The 20354-nt window shown below is 30.9% G+C and overlaps 1 protein-coding gene across 1 annotated transcript; it reads right to left on the bottom strand.

The window, feature by feature from the left end:
* Window positions 1–1992: 1992 nt before the first annotated feature.
* LOC100373996 (XK-related protein 6-like) lies at window positions 1993–19088 on the bottom strand. The gene is made up of 3 exons (XM_085492993.1): window positions 18709–19088; window positions 9388–9578; window positions 1993–2867 (listed from the first exon to the last, which is right to left on the bottom strand). The coding sequence occupies exons 1-3, from the start codon at window positions 19086–19088 to the stop codon at window positions 1993–1995; spliced, it is 1446 nt and encodes a 481-aa protein (XP_085349119.1).
* Between the last annotated feature and the right edge of the window lie 1266 nt (window positions 19089–20354).

Raw genomic sequence — 20354 nt, 5'->3', positions numbered from 1 at the left:
TAGGATTTTGTATTGTGTTTGTGTGATGGCAAAATTGTGTGGAAGTCACTGACACTCTGTGTTCACTGTTGTAGACACCTAGAAGCATCCTCACTGCTACAAAATTTCATGATTTTCGCGAAGTCAAGAAACTCACAAAAGTATTTCGTTTGCGAATCAGAGCAGTTTGTCGTATATACCATATTTCGCAGAATATTCTGTACATGTACATTGAACGTATATGTTGTTTTCTATAATTACAGTGTGTACAGACAGTACAGTATTTATAATTAAAAAGTTCTATTGGTTAACAGTGGTCATATATATATATTTTATGGTGATGTATTTTACTGCAGCATGCACATCTCTACCCCTAGAAACATTCAATAAATAGTAGGATATATTCACTATAAAATCAGACTTAAAAGGCAAGTGATATAAAGTCTTGAGTTCTATTGCTATATGATTGGGAAATTGAATAAATTATACCAGTAATTGTAATGACACAATTATAACACCACTTACGTTTGTACTACATTGCACATTTCTTGTTTGTTTATGTTTTTGTTTTTGTAAATATATTTAACACAGGGCCTGAAAACAATATTCAAGTTACTGGGTCATTTTTCAGTTATTTTCCCAATTTTCATAAACAATTAAAATGTTTTATGACAATTCATTTGTTGTTGTTGTTGTTGTTGTTGTTGTTGTTGTTGTTGAAAAAAAAAACTAGCATCTGCATTGTTTTTTGAAGCATAGAAAAGAAACATTTAAACGTTTTTGTGCCTAAACATGAAACATTCTATTTTACACTCTCACTTACCACAGTTATTCACTGGATGGTATAACACTCAATTTCTATTAAATTCTCTAAATTTCTATGAACAATGAGAAGTTTTCACGAACAATATTTGAACCCTGTTTATACACTTAGTGTGTGTGTTTTATGCAGCACTTTGTGATTATACACTGTAATGCTCAGATAAGATTTGAGCTTCAAACTTTAACTGTATTCTCTGAGTTGACAATTAGTTTTTCACTAATTTATAAAATTTGAGGAATCTGATGGTATGATTTGAACAGTCTCTGATGTATTGTACTGAATTTATGCTTTTTACATATATTATTTCACTTTTACTTAATTTTTTTAATATTTTGTAATTATTAGTTTTATTACATACTTTTATCTCATTTTGTATTTTTTTTAATTTTTGTCACATAAATCCTAAGGGCTTTCATGTTTAAAAAAACTTGAAAAAAAAAAACTAGCAAATAAATAATACAATTAAAAAAATAAAATGGAATATGAAAAATAATTAAATACTTACTTAAAAAAAAAAAAAAAATGGATTACCAGTATGTGGAAATTGCAGGAAATATGTGAGGATTATTAAACATATGTTTAAAAACACTTCAATACCTACAAGCACCATCTCAGAATACAGCTTTATATGGAACTATTGCACTCACTATCATTCAACAGCTTTCAGGCTAAAATAATTTAATAAATAAAAATATAAAACATAACAACAATACAGCCCCTTCACACCACCAACTTATGAATGGTGGTGACTTTGCATATCATGCCATCTCAGGGGGTACCTGAGTAAATCTTGGCGAGGAGAATTGAATTTTTTTTTTTAAACTAAATATTGTATTCTCATGTTTTGTTTTTTAAATGACAAACAATGCGTTTTAAACACCTTGTGTAAGTCGCTTTGAGTCCCATACTGAACAGGACGTGGCACAGTGACTACCGCCCTCAATCAACAAAAATAAGGCTCCTCATCACAAAAAGAAAATAAGTTAATCCTTAAATCTCTCTGATAAAATGACTTGATTGTACTGGCGTGCGTGTACATTGTAGTTGTGAAGGGCAGCTTATAATGTGACTGAAAATTTCTAAGGTTGTGAAAATTTGCAACCATATCATGCTTGATCAAGAATTGCAATGAATTGTGGGTAGCAACATCACATGACATTTCAAGGAATCATGAGAAATCTGTACTGTTACTAGACAGTGGCCTCGCACTCTTTCTGACTATCAACACTAACATTATCAACTTCATCATAAATGACATTCTGCGGCAACGCACTATATGTATGAACAGCGACATTATTGGTATCAGCATGTGCACTATTACGAGCTAACTGCATATTCTGCCAGCCACCGCCCCACGTCAGTGATCTATGCTGACGCTTAAAGAAGTGTGCCTCACAAGGACTCATGAAAACCTGTTTTGTTCGCAGACCATCAACGCGATCACTTTGTCCATCCACAACAGTATCAAGCTGAATAGAATGTAATGACGTACTTTTAGTTTGTAGTCGTACACAGCACTGAATATTACCAGTGGGATGAAGTAGAAGATAATATAGCACCATGAAGATTATACCAATCAAAAATCCAATCGTGACGATTAATATTGCCGGTATTGTGTAAATATAGTCTTTGTCCCGTCCTAAGTACCAGAGAAAAATCAATAATGTATTCTCCAAAAAAATAATGCTATAAAATGCAGACATACGGAATCGACTTCGTCCTTCCTTCATGTTGAAATAGCAGAAAATATAAACAATTCCGATGACAGCATCAAAGATAAGCTCTTCTGTTTGTGTCAAGCAGAATTGGGTTTTTTGAAACACTAGCCACATAAACATCGCAAACCAGTGTATAATAACGACAATGAACACAATCCACAGGTATGTAGTTGCAAAAAGTGCAAGAGCAACTACGCGAGCCCCGATGGTGAAGAGTCGCCATATTAGCTGGAACAGTATGCCACAGTATTGAATGTTTTCTTTATCATCGCGAGATTCTCTGAGAGCTTTGTGGTATGCTGTCAATGCCCAGGCTAAGGCGATGAGGGAAACGCAGGCAGAGATGACTGTGGTAAAAAATAAAAAAATAAAATTTAGTGGGATTTTAAAAGATAATTAAAAAGATACCAGTATAATAATAATTTATTTTATAATTCTACCGACTGACTGACAAGCAGAGATATAATTTAATGCACCTTTGGATATATCGTTTCTATCGATCGACAAGCAGAAATATAATTTATTGCACCCTTAGATATATCAATTCTACCTGTTGACAAGTAGGGTTATATTATATAATTTATTGCACCTATTCAATAAATCAGATGTAAATTAAATCAGATTAAATAAAATAAATTAGAAAAGATCTATTTTTTAAATATTTTCATAATATTTCAGCCAAGTATTAGAAAATCTTAAAACATCTGATATTCCTGAATTTCACAAATAGTAAAATAGACAAAAAATCTTATTACAGAGCATGAGAAAATGTATTATATTTTCAATTTGCTCACACATTCTATTTTCAGGAGAAGTTTAAGGATGAGAATGTCTGTCTTATTCAATTTTAGTATGTGATTGCTTGCTGTGAGACAAGTCATTGATATTCATGTACATGTGTATTTCGAAGGGTATTTATCTCAAGGGATTAGTAACTAATATATGCGGATATAAGGTAGTACAAAGTCTGATCTTATGAGCACATGTTCAACTCAAATGTCAGATGTCATCCAAGATGACGTACATTTCTACCTTTTGCAATTCCGACCAATGTACAGAAGGTGTATTCTTAGTATGCAAGTCTCATGAATGTATAAACAACCATGTGAAGCATAACTAAATAATTGACATTTTTATCACAAAACACATGCGCATCTGCCAAGTCACTCACATCATGCTGGTGTGACATGTATTGAGAAGTATTTCCACATCACCTGCATCATGCATAAAATCCCCCGCATTTTATGAAAGTGGACAATATTTCTCTTTATCATATACACCTTCGTAGACTGGACTGTCTCCTCTTATTGTATTTGAAAGAAAGAGATTTTAAATTATTGATGAAGGAGATTTTGGTCTAACATTTTTATGTACTTTTCTTTATTTATTTTTATAATTTTGGACCAAATGAAAATAATTCTTTTGGGCTATTGATAAAAATTTAGGAAAAAATCTGAAAAAAAAAGTTTTATGTGAGTTTTATTTTATGAATAGTGACAAAAGTTGTCTTTGGTGCTCAAAGGGTTAATGATATGCAAATTACCCAATTAATATGCACAGACAGTATATAGAACTATTTTGTGAATGGTGACAAAAGTTGTCTTTGGTGCTCAAAGGGTTAATGATATGCAAATTACCCAATTAATATGCACAGACAGTATATAGAACTATTTTGTGAATGGTGACAAAAATTGACTTTGGTGCTCAAAGGGTTAATGATATGCAAATTACCCAATTAATATGCACAGACAGTATATAGAACTATTTTGTGAATGGTGACAAAAGTTGTCTTTGGTGCTCAAATGGTTAATGATATGCAAATTACCCAATTAATATGCACAGACAGTATATAGAACTATTTTGTGAATGGTGACAAAAGTTGACTTTGGTGCTCAAAGGGTTAATGATATGCAAATTACCCAATAAATATGCACAGACAGTATATAGAACTATTTTATGAATGATGACAAAAGTTGTCTTTGGTGTTCAAATGGTTAATGATATGCAAATTACCCAATAAATATGCACAGACAGTATATAGAACTATTTTGTGAATGGTGACAAAAGTTGTCTTTGGTGCTCAAATGGTTAATGATATGCAAATTACCCAATAAATATGCACAGACAGTATATAGAACTATTTTGTGAATGGTGACAAAAATTGACTTTGGTGCTCAAATGGTTAATGATATGCAAATTACCCAATAAATATGCACAGACAGTATATAGAACTATTTTGTGAATGGTGACAAAAATTGACTTTGGTGTTCAAATGGTTAATGATATGCAAATTACCCAATAAATATGCACAGACAGTATATAGAACTATTTTGTGAATGGTGACAAAAGTTGTCTTTGGTGCTCAAATGGTTAATGATATGCAAATTACCCAATAAATATGCACAGACAGTATATAGAACTATTTTGTGAATGGTGACAAAAATTGACTTTGGTGTTCAAATGGTTAATGATATGCAAATTACCCAATAAATATGCACAGACAGTATATAGAACTATTTTGTGAATGGTGACAACAATTGACTTTGGTGTTCAAATGGTTAATGATATGCAAATTACCCAATAAATATGCACAGACAGTATATAGAACTATTTTGTGAATGGTGACAAAAATTGACTTTGGTGTTCAAATGGTTAATGATATGCAAATTACCCAATAAATATGCACAGACAGTATATAGAACTATTTTGTGAATGGTGACAAAATTTGACTTTGGTGCTCAAAGGGTTAATGATATGCAAATTACCCAATAAATATGCACAGACAGTATATAGAACTATTTTGTGAATGGTGACAAAAATTGACTTTGGTGTTCAAATGGTTAATGATATGCAAATTACCCAATAAATATGCACAGACAGTATATAGAACTATTTTGTGAATGGTGACAAAAATTGACTTTGGTGTTCAAATGGTTAATGATATGCAAATTACCCAATAAATATGCACAGACAGTATATAGAACTATTTTGTGAATGGTGACAAAAATTGACTTTGGTGTTCAAATGGTTAATGATATGCAAAGTACCTAATTAATATGCACAGATGGTAAATAAAACTATTTTGTGAATAGTGACACAAGTTGACTTGAGTTATGCTATCTTTGTATCTCAGTGATTGAATTTCATCCAGGAGTTCAGAGTTTGCTCTATGATATTGTTATTTTCATAAATTATGTCAAGGCAATTTTATCAATTTTGGACTTGAAAATGGGTGTTCTCTCAAGTCTGAAGTAGAAGTTCTGATATCATTATGTACATGTATGACCTACTTTTTTAGCAAATGTATCCGACTAACACAATTTTGACACTGGATTTTCCTGAAAGTATTTAATGTGACTGGCTGTGTTTAAAAGAAGAACCAAACCCAAACTAGTTTTTGATTAATGAACCTCTGTTTTACATGTACAAATGTTGATAATTTTTCAATTTAATTAATATGGCCATTTGCAGAAATATGGCAAAATATAACATAATGTGGCAAAATACAATAGAATTTGGAAAATATAAGTATAGGGTGTGGCAAATATAATAGAATTTGGAAAGTATAAGTATAGGGTGTGGCAAAATATAATAGAATATGGCAAATATAATAGAATGTGGAAAAATACAATAGAATGTGACAAAATATAATAGAATATGGCAAAATATAATAGAATGTGACAAAATATAATAGAATGTGAGAAAATATAATAGAATATGGAAAATATAAGAGAATATGGCAAAATATAATAGAATGTGACAAAATATAATAGAATGTGAGAAAATATAATAGAATGTGGAAAAATACAATAGAATGTGACAAAATATAATAGAATATGGCAAATATAATAGAATGTGGCAAAATATAAGAGAATATGGCAAAATATAATAGAATGTGGCAAAATATAATAGAATGTGACAAAATATAATAGAATGTGACAAAATATAATAGAATATGGAAAAAATATAATAGAATATGGAAAAAATATAATAGAATATGGAAAGTATAATAGAATGTGGCAAAATATAATAGAATGTGGCAAAATATAATAGAATGTGACAAAATATAATAGAATATGGAAAAAATATAATAGAATATGGAAAGTATAATAGAATGTGGCAAAATATAATAGAATATGGCAAAATATAATAGAATATGGCAAATATAATAGAATGTGGCAAAATATACTAGAATATGGAAAAAATATAATAGAATGTGACAAAATATAATAGAATGCGAGAAAATATAATAGAATATGGCAAAATAAAATAGAATGTGGCAAAATATAATAGAATGTGACAAAATATAATAGAATATGGCAAAATATAATAGAATATGGCAAATATAATAGAATGTGGCAAAATATACTAGAATATGGAAAAAATATAATAGAATGTGACAAAATATAATAGAATGCGAGAAAATATAATAGAATATGGCAAAATAAAATAGAATGTGGCAAAATATAATAGAATGTGACAAAATATAATAGAATATGGGGAAAATATAATAGAATATGGAAAGTATAATAAAATGTGGCAAAATATAATAGAATATGGCAAAATATAATAGAATATGGCAAATATAATAGAATGTGGCAAAATATACTAGAATATGAAAAAATATAATAGAATGTGGCAAAATATAATAGAATGTGGCAAAATATAATAGAATATGGCAAAATATAATAGAATGTGGCAAATATAATAGAATGTGGCAAAACATACTAGAATATGGAAAAAATATAATAGAATGTGAGAAAATATAATAGAATATGGCAAAATATATTATAATCTGGCAAAATATAATAGAATGTGGCAAAATATAATAGAATGTGGCAAAATATAATAGAATGTGGCAAAATATAATAGAATGTGGCAAAATATAATAGAATATGGCAAATATAATAGAATGTGGCAAAATATAATAGAATGTGGCAAAATATAATAGAATGTGGCAAAATATAATAGAATGTGACAAAATATAATAGAATATGGAAAGTATAATAGAATGCGGCAAAATATAATAGAATGTGGCAAAATATAATAGAATGTGACAAAATATAATAGAATATGGAAAAAATTTAATAGAATATGGAAAGTATAATAGAATGTGGCAAAATATAATAGAATATGGCAAAATATAATAGAATATGGCAAATATAATAGAATGTGGCAAAATATACTAGAATATGGAAAAAATATAATAGAATGTGACAAAATATAATAGAATGCGAGAAAATATAATAGAATATGGCAAAATAAAATAGAATGTGGCAAAATATAATAGAATGTGACAAAATATAATAGAATATGGAAAAAATATAATAGAATATGGAAAGTATAATAAAATGTGGCAAAATATAATAGAATATGGCAAAATATAATAGAATATGGCAAATATAATAGAATGTGGCAAAATATACTAGAATGTGGCAAAATATAATAGAATGTGGCAAAATATAATAGAATATGGCAAAATATAATAGAATGTGGCAAATATAATAGAATGTGGCAAAACATACTAGAATATGGAAAAAATATAATAGAATGTGAGAAAATATAATAGAATATGGCAAAATATATTATAATCTGGCAAAATATAATAGAATGTGGCAAAATATAATAGAATATGGCAAATATAATAGAATGTGGCAAAATATAATAGAATGTGGCAAAATATAATAGAATGTGACAAAATATAATAGAATATGGAAAGTATAATAGAATGTGGCAAAATATAATAGAATGTGGCAAAATATAATAGAATATGGCAAAATATAATAGAATATGGCAAATATAATAGAATGTGGCAAAATATACTAGAATATGGAAAAAAATATAATAGAATGTGACAAAATATAATAGAATGCGAGAAAATATAATAGAATATGGCAAAATAAAATAGAATGTGGCAAAATATAATAGAATGTGACAAAATATAATAGAATATGGAAAAAATATAATAGAATATGGAAAGTATAATAAAATGTGGCAAAATATAATAGAATATGGAAAAATATAATAGAATATGGCAAATATAATAGAATGTGGCAAAATATACTAGAATGTGGCAAAATATAATAGAATGTGGCAAAATATAATAGAATATGGCAAAATATAATAGAATGTGGCAAATATAATAGAATGTGGCAAAACATACTAGAATATGGAAAAAATATAATAGAATGTGAGAAAATATAATAGAATATGGCAAAATATATTATAATCTGGCAAAATATAATAGAATGTGGCAAAATATAATAGAATATGGCAAATATAATAGAATGTGGCAAAATATAATAGAATGTGGCAAAATATAATAGAATGTGGCAAAATATAATAGAATATGGCAAATATAATAGAATGTGGCAAAATATAATAGAATGTGGCAAAATATAATAGAATGTGACAAAATATAATAGAATATGGAAAAAATATAATAGAATATGGAAAAAATATAATAGAATGTGGCAAAATATAATAGAATATGGCAAAATATATTATAATCTGGCAAAATATAATAGAATGTGGCAAAATATAATAGAATATGGCAAATATAATAGAATGTGGCAAAATATATTAGAATATGGCAAATATAATAGAATGTGGCAAAATAAACATGTAATAGAATATTGCAAAATCCGCAAGTCAAGAAACATATTTGAGTACTGGTAAATATTGACAATTTATTGCACTTTTTAATTTCCAGCAATTTTATCATTTATTAGCCATGTTCATCTTTCGACTATGATTGTGACTCATCACTCAATTTTCTGTCAAAACAGCAATATTGAGGTTTGCTCAGTAACTAAGTAACTAGAGAATTTAAAACTGATTTTTTAAACCATACACAAGTATAATTACCTGTTAACCAGTAAATATCTTCTATTTTCACCATGATGTACAACTGTAGAACTAATTGTGGAGCTGATTCCATAAACGATTCCAGTAAACGTAACATTGTAACATCCCGGTATTCAAATATCATCTTATAGTAATGTTGAGGATCATTATCTTTCCGACTTTTATATCCATACCACAATGTCATGATGTATCTGCAATATACAACAATGTCATACTGTATCTGTAATATACCACAACGCCATGATGTATCTGTAATATACCACAACGCCATGATGTATCTGTAATATACCACAACGTCATGATGTATCTGTGATATACAACAATGTCACGATGTATCTGTGATATACAACAATGTCATGATGTATCTGTAATATACCACAATGTCATGATGCATCTGTAACATACCACAATGTCATGATGTATCTGTAATATGCCAGAATGTCATGATGTATCTGTGATATACAACAATGTCATGATGTATCTGTAATATACCACAATGTCATGATGTATCTGTAATATACCACAATGTCATGATGCATCTGTAACATACCACAATGTCATGATGTATCTGTAATATGCCAGAATGTCATGATGTATCTGTAATATGCCAGAATGTCATGATGCATCTGTAATATACCAGAATGTCATGATGTATCTGTAATATACCACAATGTCATGATGTATCTGTAATATACCACAATGTCATGATGTATCTGTAATATACCACAATGTCATGATGTATCTGTAATATACCACAATGTCATGATGTATCTGTAATATGCCAGAATGTCATGATGTATGTGTAATTATACAGTTTGCTGGAGATCAAAAACGTCTCTCAAAAAACACCTTGACATCAGTTTTTTTATTATTCTTTCAGCTCTTTCAGAACTACATGACAGGGCTGTGGGACCATAATTTAAGGCAATTTAATGCACTACTGTCAGCCAGGACTGGTCAAACACAAGCACCTGCAGACATTAACCAAGGTTCCATTCATGTAAATACATACCCAGTATATCAGGGATTTTTTTAAACAAGGGAACATGGCCATGCACCCCCTTACCCTGGGGATGGGATCTTCTGGCAACCATAAAATTCTGATTGACCAGGGATCACATGTGCCCACAGTCTTCAACTGTGACCTGTCTGATAGTAATTTTGGCCTAAGGAAGACATATATGTAGAATGCTCTATTTTAACTTAGAATTATCAAAAATTACACGTACCCTGGTAGGGAGAATCCTATCTCCCCCACTGGGTGGCGCCGCTGAATTGCAGTGCTCTTTCTTGCAGTTTTTTTTCTCGAAAAACCTCTGTATATATATTAGATGATAATTCTAACCCAACTGAACAAATTAATTAATGTGCACAAGATTGTTTAAAACATTACGTCACTGCTTCTGCACAAGCTGAAAAGCATATTTGTGTATATATATACAGCTCCATGAACTCTCAATTTAGGCTTTGGACAGTGTACTCAAATTTCCCCCATTTCCTCATAGTCACATGCACGTAACACAATAAGACCCAGTCTATACCCCTTTGTTGTGAAGTACCTACAGACATAATGGAAGAAAGACACTTAACAATGTTAAGCCAGCCATTGTGCTGATGTTTTCAATTTTCTACCTGCCTGTTGATCAATTCAAGACTTCCATATAAAAGAACAGCAGTATATCACGAAAACTTTATGACTCACTTTTATACATCCCGTAAAATAACACAACAAAATATTTTAGTTTTATCACCCTACCAATTTGAAAGTACTACAATCTTTGCTTTTGAAAAGCTAGTGTACAATTATCATACAGGAAATCTCCTACATAAATGTGAAAAACCTCTTCAAACCTTTGAATTCCAAGCAACTTTTGTGGCAGTCACAAAATAAACAGCATAATATTTTTTTTTTTTCATAATTTTGATATGAAACTAGGATGGTATGTGATCGGAATTCTATTTGTATGATGTCATAAGATCTGAGGCCAAGGGAAATTTATGTTAATTTGGTCAAAAAAAATGAAGAAATTATAGAAAAAATTCATACAAAAAATTCATATGCATCAACATCTTGGCTAGTGTTTATCCTTTTCACCACCAGTTCCCACTGTTCATCAAAAATACCTGTTTATAGTCTGCACTTTCCTTTAGAAGATTGGGACAAAAATAGCCAAATATTTTGAGCAAAAATCGAAAATTGACTCAAATTTTTCTGTTGGCTCCAAAATTAGGGTTCATTTTCAGAAATATTGTAGAATGTAAGAAAAAAGTATAGAAATTTGTGGGTGAGAAAGTCTGGTGACGAAAAGGTCGCAATTTAAACACATCTTGGCTCACTAGGATGTTTAATTGATTCATCGGTTGTCTCAAAATCAGAATTTTTTTTTCAAAAATGGCAACTAGTGTCAAGGAACAGTGTAAAACAGTAAATTTAACAGAAAACAATAAGTCCTTTTGTCTTAAATTATCTTACAAAATTGGCATGTTTAAAAAAAAAATACCAGCAAAATGCTGATGTTCAGTAAGTATGTGAATCGCAGGTGTTTTATGTGAAGACCTACATTTTGTACCAACTGATAAACACTTTGTAGCTACAATGGAATCTGACAATAGTGTTTGCGTATCTGATTCTGTGATTCACATTGTAGATGTCTAGACGAATCACACCCTGCATGTGGTATTGTCTGTATGTCATGACATCATGGCTTTTTTATCATATTACTATCATGATGTACTACTATCATTTTGTGACAACAATGTTACCACCATCACATTTCTTTACCACCAATATAAATTAATTGGACCATCCTTTGAAAAACATTTGTTTTAATTTATTTTAAATTAATTTGATTTTTTAATATATTTAATTAATAAATTAATTTGAAACTTATTCTGTGATATAACATTACCTGCCTACATTGTTTTTTTTTCATTTATTTTGGATTATTTCAGCGGATGATCTGTAAATTATTACCGGTACCCCTAAAGTTCAAATATAGGCAAATGAACTGAAAATTATTTCTTTGCAAAATAGCTATGGTAATTCCACCAATGTTGTATTTTTTCATTTCATGTACTTCCTTCAATGTAGTGAAAAACTAGCACTTAGATGAAATACGGAAATATATTTTGAAAACTAGCTTACCGATAGATATCATTTTTCAAATCTGTAGTTCAACCATTATTACTATATGTTTTCTCAAAACCGAAGAGTACAACTCAGTGGGGGGGGGGGGGGGGATCTCCATTCTGTGTTTAGAAATATTTGTTCATTTAGCCATATTTTCTGTTACTTTAATATACAAGTGTTCCTATTGCTTAGACATAAGTACAATGTGCAGGGTATTTTGTGGTTATTAGACCTCCAGTGTCATCTTTTGATTTGATGGATAAGCTTTTCTCACAGGTTAAAAATGCTTTATTGGAGTTTTAAGCAGTTCACTGAATCAAACAGTAGGGATCTTTACAATCACTGATGCACAAGAAATGCAACTTATTTGTAAACGGTACTGATGTATTAAACCCCTTTATGCAAAATTTCTAAAAATTCTAACCAGTTATTACCTAATCAGCAAAATCAAATCATATTTATAATTTATGATTTATTAATATGTACTGTACAGGTGTAAAATGGTGAGGTCACAAAGAAGCTGATAATTCATGACACCACTAGACAGGAACTGATGTGTTTACGCACACTGTCACATTCATTGATATTTTTCTGACATAGTTCACATTCCCACTCATCTATTATTAACCCTTTAAAGGGGAACCGATACTATAAATAGGGGCAAGATGGCCACCGCAATTAGTATGCTAATCCGAACCAAGCCGCTCACATCGTGACAGGAGCTCCGTGAAATGTGCCATTTACCATGTTTAGAGATCAAGCTGTGATCCAAATACATTTCTACGGGGGCATGAATATGTATGCTAGAGATTACACTTGTCTGGTTGGGCTTTTGATGTATACAAGATGTTGTTTTTGATCGAAACGTGCCGCGACAAGTGAAAATCCTGAGTTTAAAATGGCGACTAATATATGCAAAATGCTTGTCAATCACAGTTTGAGTAAGCGAGCATGATAAGCATTCATTTACTTAGTGGATAGAGGCGGAGTTAATTACCCATGAGCACGTGTACGATCCATGGGATTGAGCGGTTCCCCTTTAAGTGCCATTGTCAACTTTTGCTTCCATTCACAAAATATTCTGGTATAGTCTGACTTGAAATCTTGATAAAAATTGACAAACCATTCTATCAAAAACTAAAAGCAAATGTCAGATACTGTTTGTACATGTATGGTTCAAAATTATGTTGAAATTTTATGAAAACTTTGTAAATTGTGTAAAAATTTAAGCTGATTTTTTTGGCGGAAAAAATATCTAGCGGTCAAAGGGTCAATAATTTTCATGACATCATACAAATAGAATTCCTATCACATACCATCCTAGTTTCACTATCTTTATATTCTTCCTTAATAAACCAAACCTAATACTGAACCACACTATACAAAAAAAACATTTTCCAATGTATTTTCTAAAATTAATGTGGTAAACTTTTTAATAAATAAGATGGCAGTTTTTATTTACTGATTTTAAAAGAAGATTGTGATTTTAAAATCAGTGACCTATTTAAGCCAGAAAATGTTACTTTGATTGAACTAAATGCAAATAAAAGGGTTGGTGGGATACCATTTGTCGATGCGTGATGACAGTTTTATTACTTGGGGGAGCCAGAAAATCCACAATTGATTGAACTTTAGGGGTACCAGTAATAATTTACAGATCATCCGCTGAAATAATCCAAAATAAATGAAAAAAAACAATGTCAGCAGGTAATGTTATATCACAGAATAAGTTTCAAATGAATTTATTAATTAATTATATTAAAATCAAATTAATTTAAAATAAATTAAAACAAATGTGTTTCGAAGGATGGTCCAATTAATTTATATTGGCGATAAAGAAAGCCTACTTTAATTGAAAAATGAATATAATAATTAATTATTCAATCAATTATAACTCAGTCAGACAATGAATCAGTCACTGATTGGCATATTTATTTTTATTTTAAGTACTAAAAAAAATCAATCACTTGATACGTAAATAACCAGACATGCAAATTAGCCTACTAGCCTAGCCAAGCTTGGAATAGGAAAGATAAATTACCAGTGATAATAATGTAGCTAACTGCTAACCTTTTGTCAATCACCAATGACAAATTACTTTTACTATTCCAATACACGTGTTATTCTGAGAAAATGGTCAAAATTTTAAATAGCAAAGATGAATTAAACGCATAATTTGACTTAAAATCAAAGGAAGGAATTTTATTAAAAGAATTACAGTTTTACCTTTGAACAATACATTTTATTGAACTGAGACAAAGCTCAAAATAAAAGCTGTTAATGGAGAGTTTTGACCACCTACATACTAATATATTCATTCATAAATACAAAGAAAACAATTTTATGTTCAGACAAATATTTAACACAATATAACACTAAATACGAGAGTAAGCTGGCACACCTCATACACATACTATCGCCTAGACTGGCGCAGGCGGAGCAATTAATTTGTTTTTGTAGTTTAAATAAAATTAAAAAAAATCGCGAAATGGAGGTGTTAGCGCGAAATCACCCCCATTTACGGAGGATTTTGCGCTAACACCCACATTTCGCAAAATTTGTTATTTTATTTAAACTACAAAAACAAATTAATCGCCTCGACTGCGCCAGTCTAACTATCGCCAAGTTTTTCACTTTCAATTTCAAAATTTATAACAATGGAAAATAGAATAGTGATTGTTATGCTAATTAGATGACAAACCCAAAGAGCACTACATTGTAGTAGATGTGAAATCTACTTCTAGTTTAAAGTAGTTTGAAAACATTAAGAATTTTCTTATTCTTACTACACTGGGAGATTAGCCTATTTTGAGGAAAAATACAACAAATTTGTTTCTGAAAAAATGTTATATTACACAGTTATTATACAGACTGTTAAACAGACTGGCTTTCAAATAAAAAAAATGAGGGGGGTTTGTAGAAAGATTTATAACACGTTCTACAAATAAAAATAATAAGTAACTAATCTTTTTTAAATAGTTTTTATATTGTAACACACTAGTACTTGGTTTATGTGACAGAACATTTTCTCATGTGAAGTGATTCCGCACCAACAAAGAGTTTGTGAGGTAGAAAAATAATCATACTCAAGTACATGTATATTTTAAGTATAGGTTAAATCATAGACATAGTATAGTATATATACTATACTATGTCTATGATTAAATACCATTGAGGTTTTATAATGTTTTGGATTGAGAATCATGGAGCTATACGTGAAGAAAAAATAAATCTCAACAAATAAAACATTTGAAGAGTACTTTATAACATGTGCATGTGTTTCTGGTACATGTATATGAACACTGGTATTCAAGGAGCATTTGTGGGTGATCTGATAGAAACACTATACAGCTGTATTAATCCTATAGGGATGAACACTAATCCTATAGTGATATACAATTGATCCACAGCTCAATACCAAGACTTTCAATAATAATACCCATCAGCAAAATGATTTCAATCTCAGTTTCCACAAATACACTGACATTAAATCATGCAATCACATTATAAAAAGGAGTGAATATACGTGTACAATTTAAAAACATCTCAAATGACTGCAGTCATCACTTATGTAGGGTCTTAAACAAAACATTGTGTTTGGGCTTAGAAATACATAATTTAGTTTAATATATTTGCTGCATTTACAGTGATAATTCAAGTTTTGGTTGTATTAGTTTTTTCCATGTACTGGGTGTCACTCATATACAACACACAGTCCAAGTGTAACTTTTAGCTAGCTTAAATGCTTTCAAAACTACGGTATCTAAATACATATAGTGCATAAGAAATCTACATAAATGTCTCATATTTACACTTGAGTGAATACTACAGAAAATAAGTTGAACTTATTGATATTTTAGGATTCTTACTTTAAAAAAAAAAGTTTTTAAAAAAAGGTGAAGTCAGCTGAGGTGTTCAGTTAAGCTGGAACTGCAATGTACATGGATTGATATGTATATGTACAAAGCTTACAGTATACCACTCAATATTTGAGTGCGCTTATGACAACTAAATTAAACAAAGAAAGTCAATGAGACTACCTGCTGCAAGAACCCATGCAACAAAATTTTACTAGTAAAGGCTTTGCCAAATTATAAAAATACATGTTATGAACATCACCAAATAAAGTATACCTCAGTCTTGCATAACCATAAATGTAACAAAATCATACTCTGTCCGTAATTTAAAGCACAGGAATTGGGTCCTAAGCTATGATAATGCACACTGAAAACAAAAACACTTGTGGGTAGACGCTTGTTTGACAGTCGTCTACTGCATTGGTAGATGACGACTCCCTCGCTTTGACGTTAATGGAATCTTCTGAAAGCTTGGATACAATTATTTTTTGTGACATTGTTTGCTCGACTCCAAAGGAATGAGTGTTATCCCATTGTGTATCCTTACATGGGATGTGTACTCTGGTTCACTGTTGACATTGTATTAGTGGTTTCCCACTAACTGGGAATATAATCTTTTGCACATCTTAGATTTATTTTTGCCTTTTATGACCTTAGTATATTATTAAAAGCCCAAATAGAAATGTATAATTTTTCTATATAAATAGAACTATCTTATCTCATCTCTTTAGGGATGATGTCAAAAGATCGATGTCGGATAAAAAACTTATTTGCTTTAGTTTGGGGGTGGGGGGTTTTGACCTCAAAAAGTTTCCATCCTACAAAAACAATTTTATTGTTTAATGAAGTCAAAACAACCTTGGAGTATTTGTAGTTAGTTTTTTTCTATCCAATCATAGACAAAAATAACAAAAAATGAAAAAAAACGCATCCAAGACGAGAAAATGGTTTGGTCCGAGTGTGAATATGTGCGTCAAATGAGGTCAATTTCTGGTCATGGAACTAGAGCATGCGCAAAACCCTGAAAAGTAGTTTGTGCATGCGTATATTCCGCTTCATTATTACAACCAACTGCTATGCCATACTACTGTCCAATTATCAATTTGTATTTAATGGTTAATGTAGTCTGACGCCATGACCAATATTTATCAATTAAATTTCAGTGGGGGGTGGGGGGTTTTGGGAAAAAACTAAAAGAATTAAGGTTTTTTTATCTGACATTGATCTTTTGACGTCGTCCCTTATACAAACTTTTGTTTAAATAACACTTTATCACAAGATGTAACAGAGTTGGACCATCCGATCAGTTTACACATGTAAAGTACACTGTAAATGCAGAATTTTATAGTAATTTTTCAAATCATAGAAGTTCTCTCATTTTCATATTGATTTTGTATTCATTGTTTAAATATTAACAAATTTATATGTTGATTATTAGAAAAAATAATATGCACAAAAAAGGACTCAAACATTATCCTGAAGAAAAAACAGACTAGCTCAATGTTATTAGTGAAGGAAAAAAATAATTTGCAGCAAAAAAAATTCTAGGACACTTATTCTCTTTGGTGATGTCTATCAGTGCAAAGCAATGGTTGATATGTGATGTGTATTGATCCAAGGTGGGTTGACTCAACCAACAGTGGTTCCTGGAAAGTACAAATGTTTTCAAGGTCCTGACAAAATTGAGTTTTGACGTTAAGGAGAGCTTAGATAAAGAAAAAAATTAAATAATATTTTAAATTTAAGTTTGAATACCATTACAAACATGCATGTAACAAGGTAAATAACAAAAGACTGTTGTTATGGTAACCATGCAGAGGCGTTGGTGGTCATTCTGTTTTGATAGGTAATGATTCTGACAACCATCTGCCAACCAACACTTGTATGTAGTCTTTTGTGACTAATACAATATAACTATTAATAAGTTAATAAATAAAAGCAGAAACATGACAAGCGATTGTTTGTTCAAGCATTTTTTTTTTTCAGTCTGTGAAAAAATGTGAGGCGATATACAGTGGCCACTGGATTTAAAAGCAATCGGAGCCTCAACCTAAATTAGATTTACAGCAAGTGTCAGAAGTATTGGTTTTGACTAAAGCAGATGACCTACAAGTTAAATGTTACCGATCATTTTTCCACCATAAAATGCTAGTAATATCTAAATAATTTTATGAGGTTATACAAGGCTGAAAAGTATGCAAAATTGTTTGCGAAGGTCAAATCTACTTTGTCAAAACCTTTAAGTTGTCAGTGAATTAGCGAGCAAGTGCTGTCCCAATACTTCTGTGACTTCCTGTAAACGGATTGACAAGCTACCCATTCACGATTACTCACCTGTTCAATGGACCGAGCTGCAAAACATGAAAGAGAGCCCAAAAGAATTTTTCCAGGCATGTGCTAGTTTTCTTGACGCTCCCGTCTTCCTGGTCATCGGTATTTCGATGATCGGACACATACCACCGAAGACTAAACAGTTGCATTATAATGGACGGGATAAAAACAAAGCTGAAAGTCAGTCCGCTCCACCAGTAGTGTCCGTCGGTCAGGTACTGTACTGACACCAACAGGTCAGTGCAAATATCGGCCAAAAAAGTCAACATCGAGCCCATCGTAAACATGAAATCAAAAATGCTGTATTTTTGTATTTTTATACCGCGATACGATTCCATCTTCACAGGTGAGTGAGATTTCTCCTCGCTTACATGCGAATCCATTGTGGCGCCTTCTGCGGACATTGCCACTGCGGTTAAATTCCAGAAAGCGGACAGTAGCAGTAGCAAGAAATTTATCGATCTTCATGAATAGTCCGGAAGTGCTATTTTTAGAGTGTGGGGAGAACCGGAAGTGAATATTTTGTACTACGCCATCTACGCATACTTTCAGGAAACGAACGGTTGCATTGTATGGTCGTTGGTGGAGCTGTTATTAGAACACGGGTATTATATTCTGGTTCCCTGTGCCAATTTCTAACATGCCTTGTTCGATGTGAAAAAATAAATAGCACTTGCCGACTTGAAACCTGGATTACAACAGTCATACCAACACGTATACATCAATGAACAACTTACAGAAAATTATGGAAATGAAGCAAACGTCAAGCGCAAAGTCGCTAAATCGAAGTTGATTTAGAAAAAAAAACACCTAAACAAATTAATAAGTTGCTATGTTATAGGTGGACTTAGATATAAGGCGTGGAGGTCAGTGGTTTCAATCCAAACAACTTAACATTTGGATTGAATGACCGAGCATGTAGTAAATATAAATTGGTCACAGCAACATGTGATTGATGTGGTGTTACAGGAAATAAGGAACCGAGCAATGTTGAAGTTATCGCAATAACAGAATAGCTACGCAAATATGCGTGTTCTGGACTACCCCCATTTGACTGTCCACGTCACTGTGAAGAACGCCAACCTTATAAAGAGAATACGGGTTTCACCAACAGAAGTTTTGAACTGGATTTTTTGTCAGAATGATATTGCTGTTCTTTTATGAATAACTGTTTAATGAAATTTCCCTGGATTATTTTCACAGCAAAATCTATCCGAGTAAAATTAATTAGTGAAAGTGTACCGAAAAATGCTTTTTTTTAAAGAAACTGGCTATTCAATTTTTTTTTCAAATTACTATATTACAGTAACCTATACAAATTACCATTGATATCTGAAAATGACCTGGTAAAATATAGTTTTACCTTATATAACCAAAGACAATAGAAATCTGTTTCTAATGTTTTTTGATATAACCAAATGATGCTCATTATGAATTATTAGTTTTATGCACATTAAGCATACAATTTCCTTGATGACTTTGCTGGAGATGCCATTAATCATTCCGACTATGTGCCAAATTCTCAGAGTGGTGACTAATTTGCATATAATTTACATACTCATTAGCATATGTCTGGTGGTAAAGAAAACAATAAGGACAGGCTTGCATGAATAAAATTGTGTATATTTTTTAACAAATTTATGTACAAT

This window comes from Saccoglossus kowalevskii, chromosome 18, assembly GCF_978046115.1.
Source record: "Saccoglossus kowalevskii chromosome 18, keSacKowa6.1, whole genome shotgun sequence".
NCBI classification, from domain to species: Eukaryota; Metazoa; Hemichordata; class Enteropneusta; family Harrimaniidae; genus Saccoglossus; species Saccoglossus kowalevskii.
The sequence above is the reverse complement of the archived record's forward strand: the minus strand, read 5'-3'. Positions and strand labels throughout refer to the sequence as shown.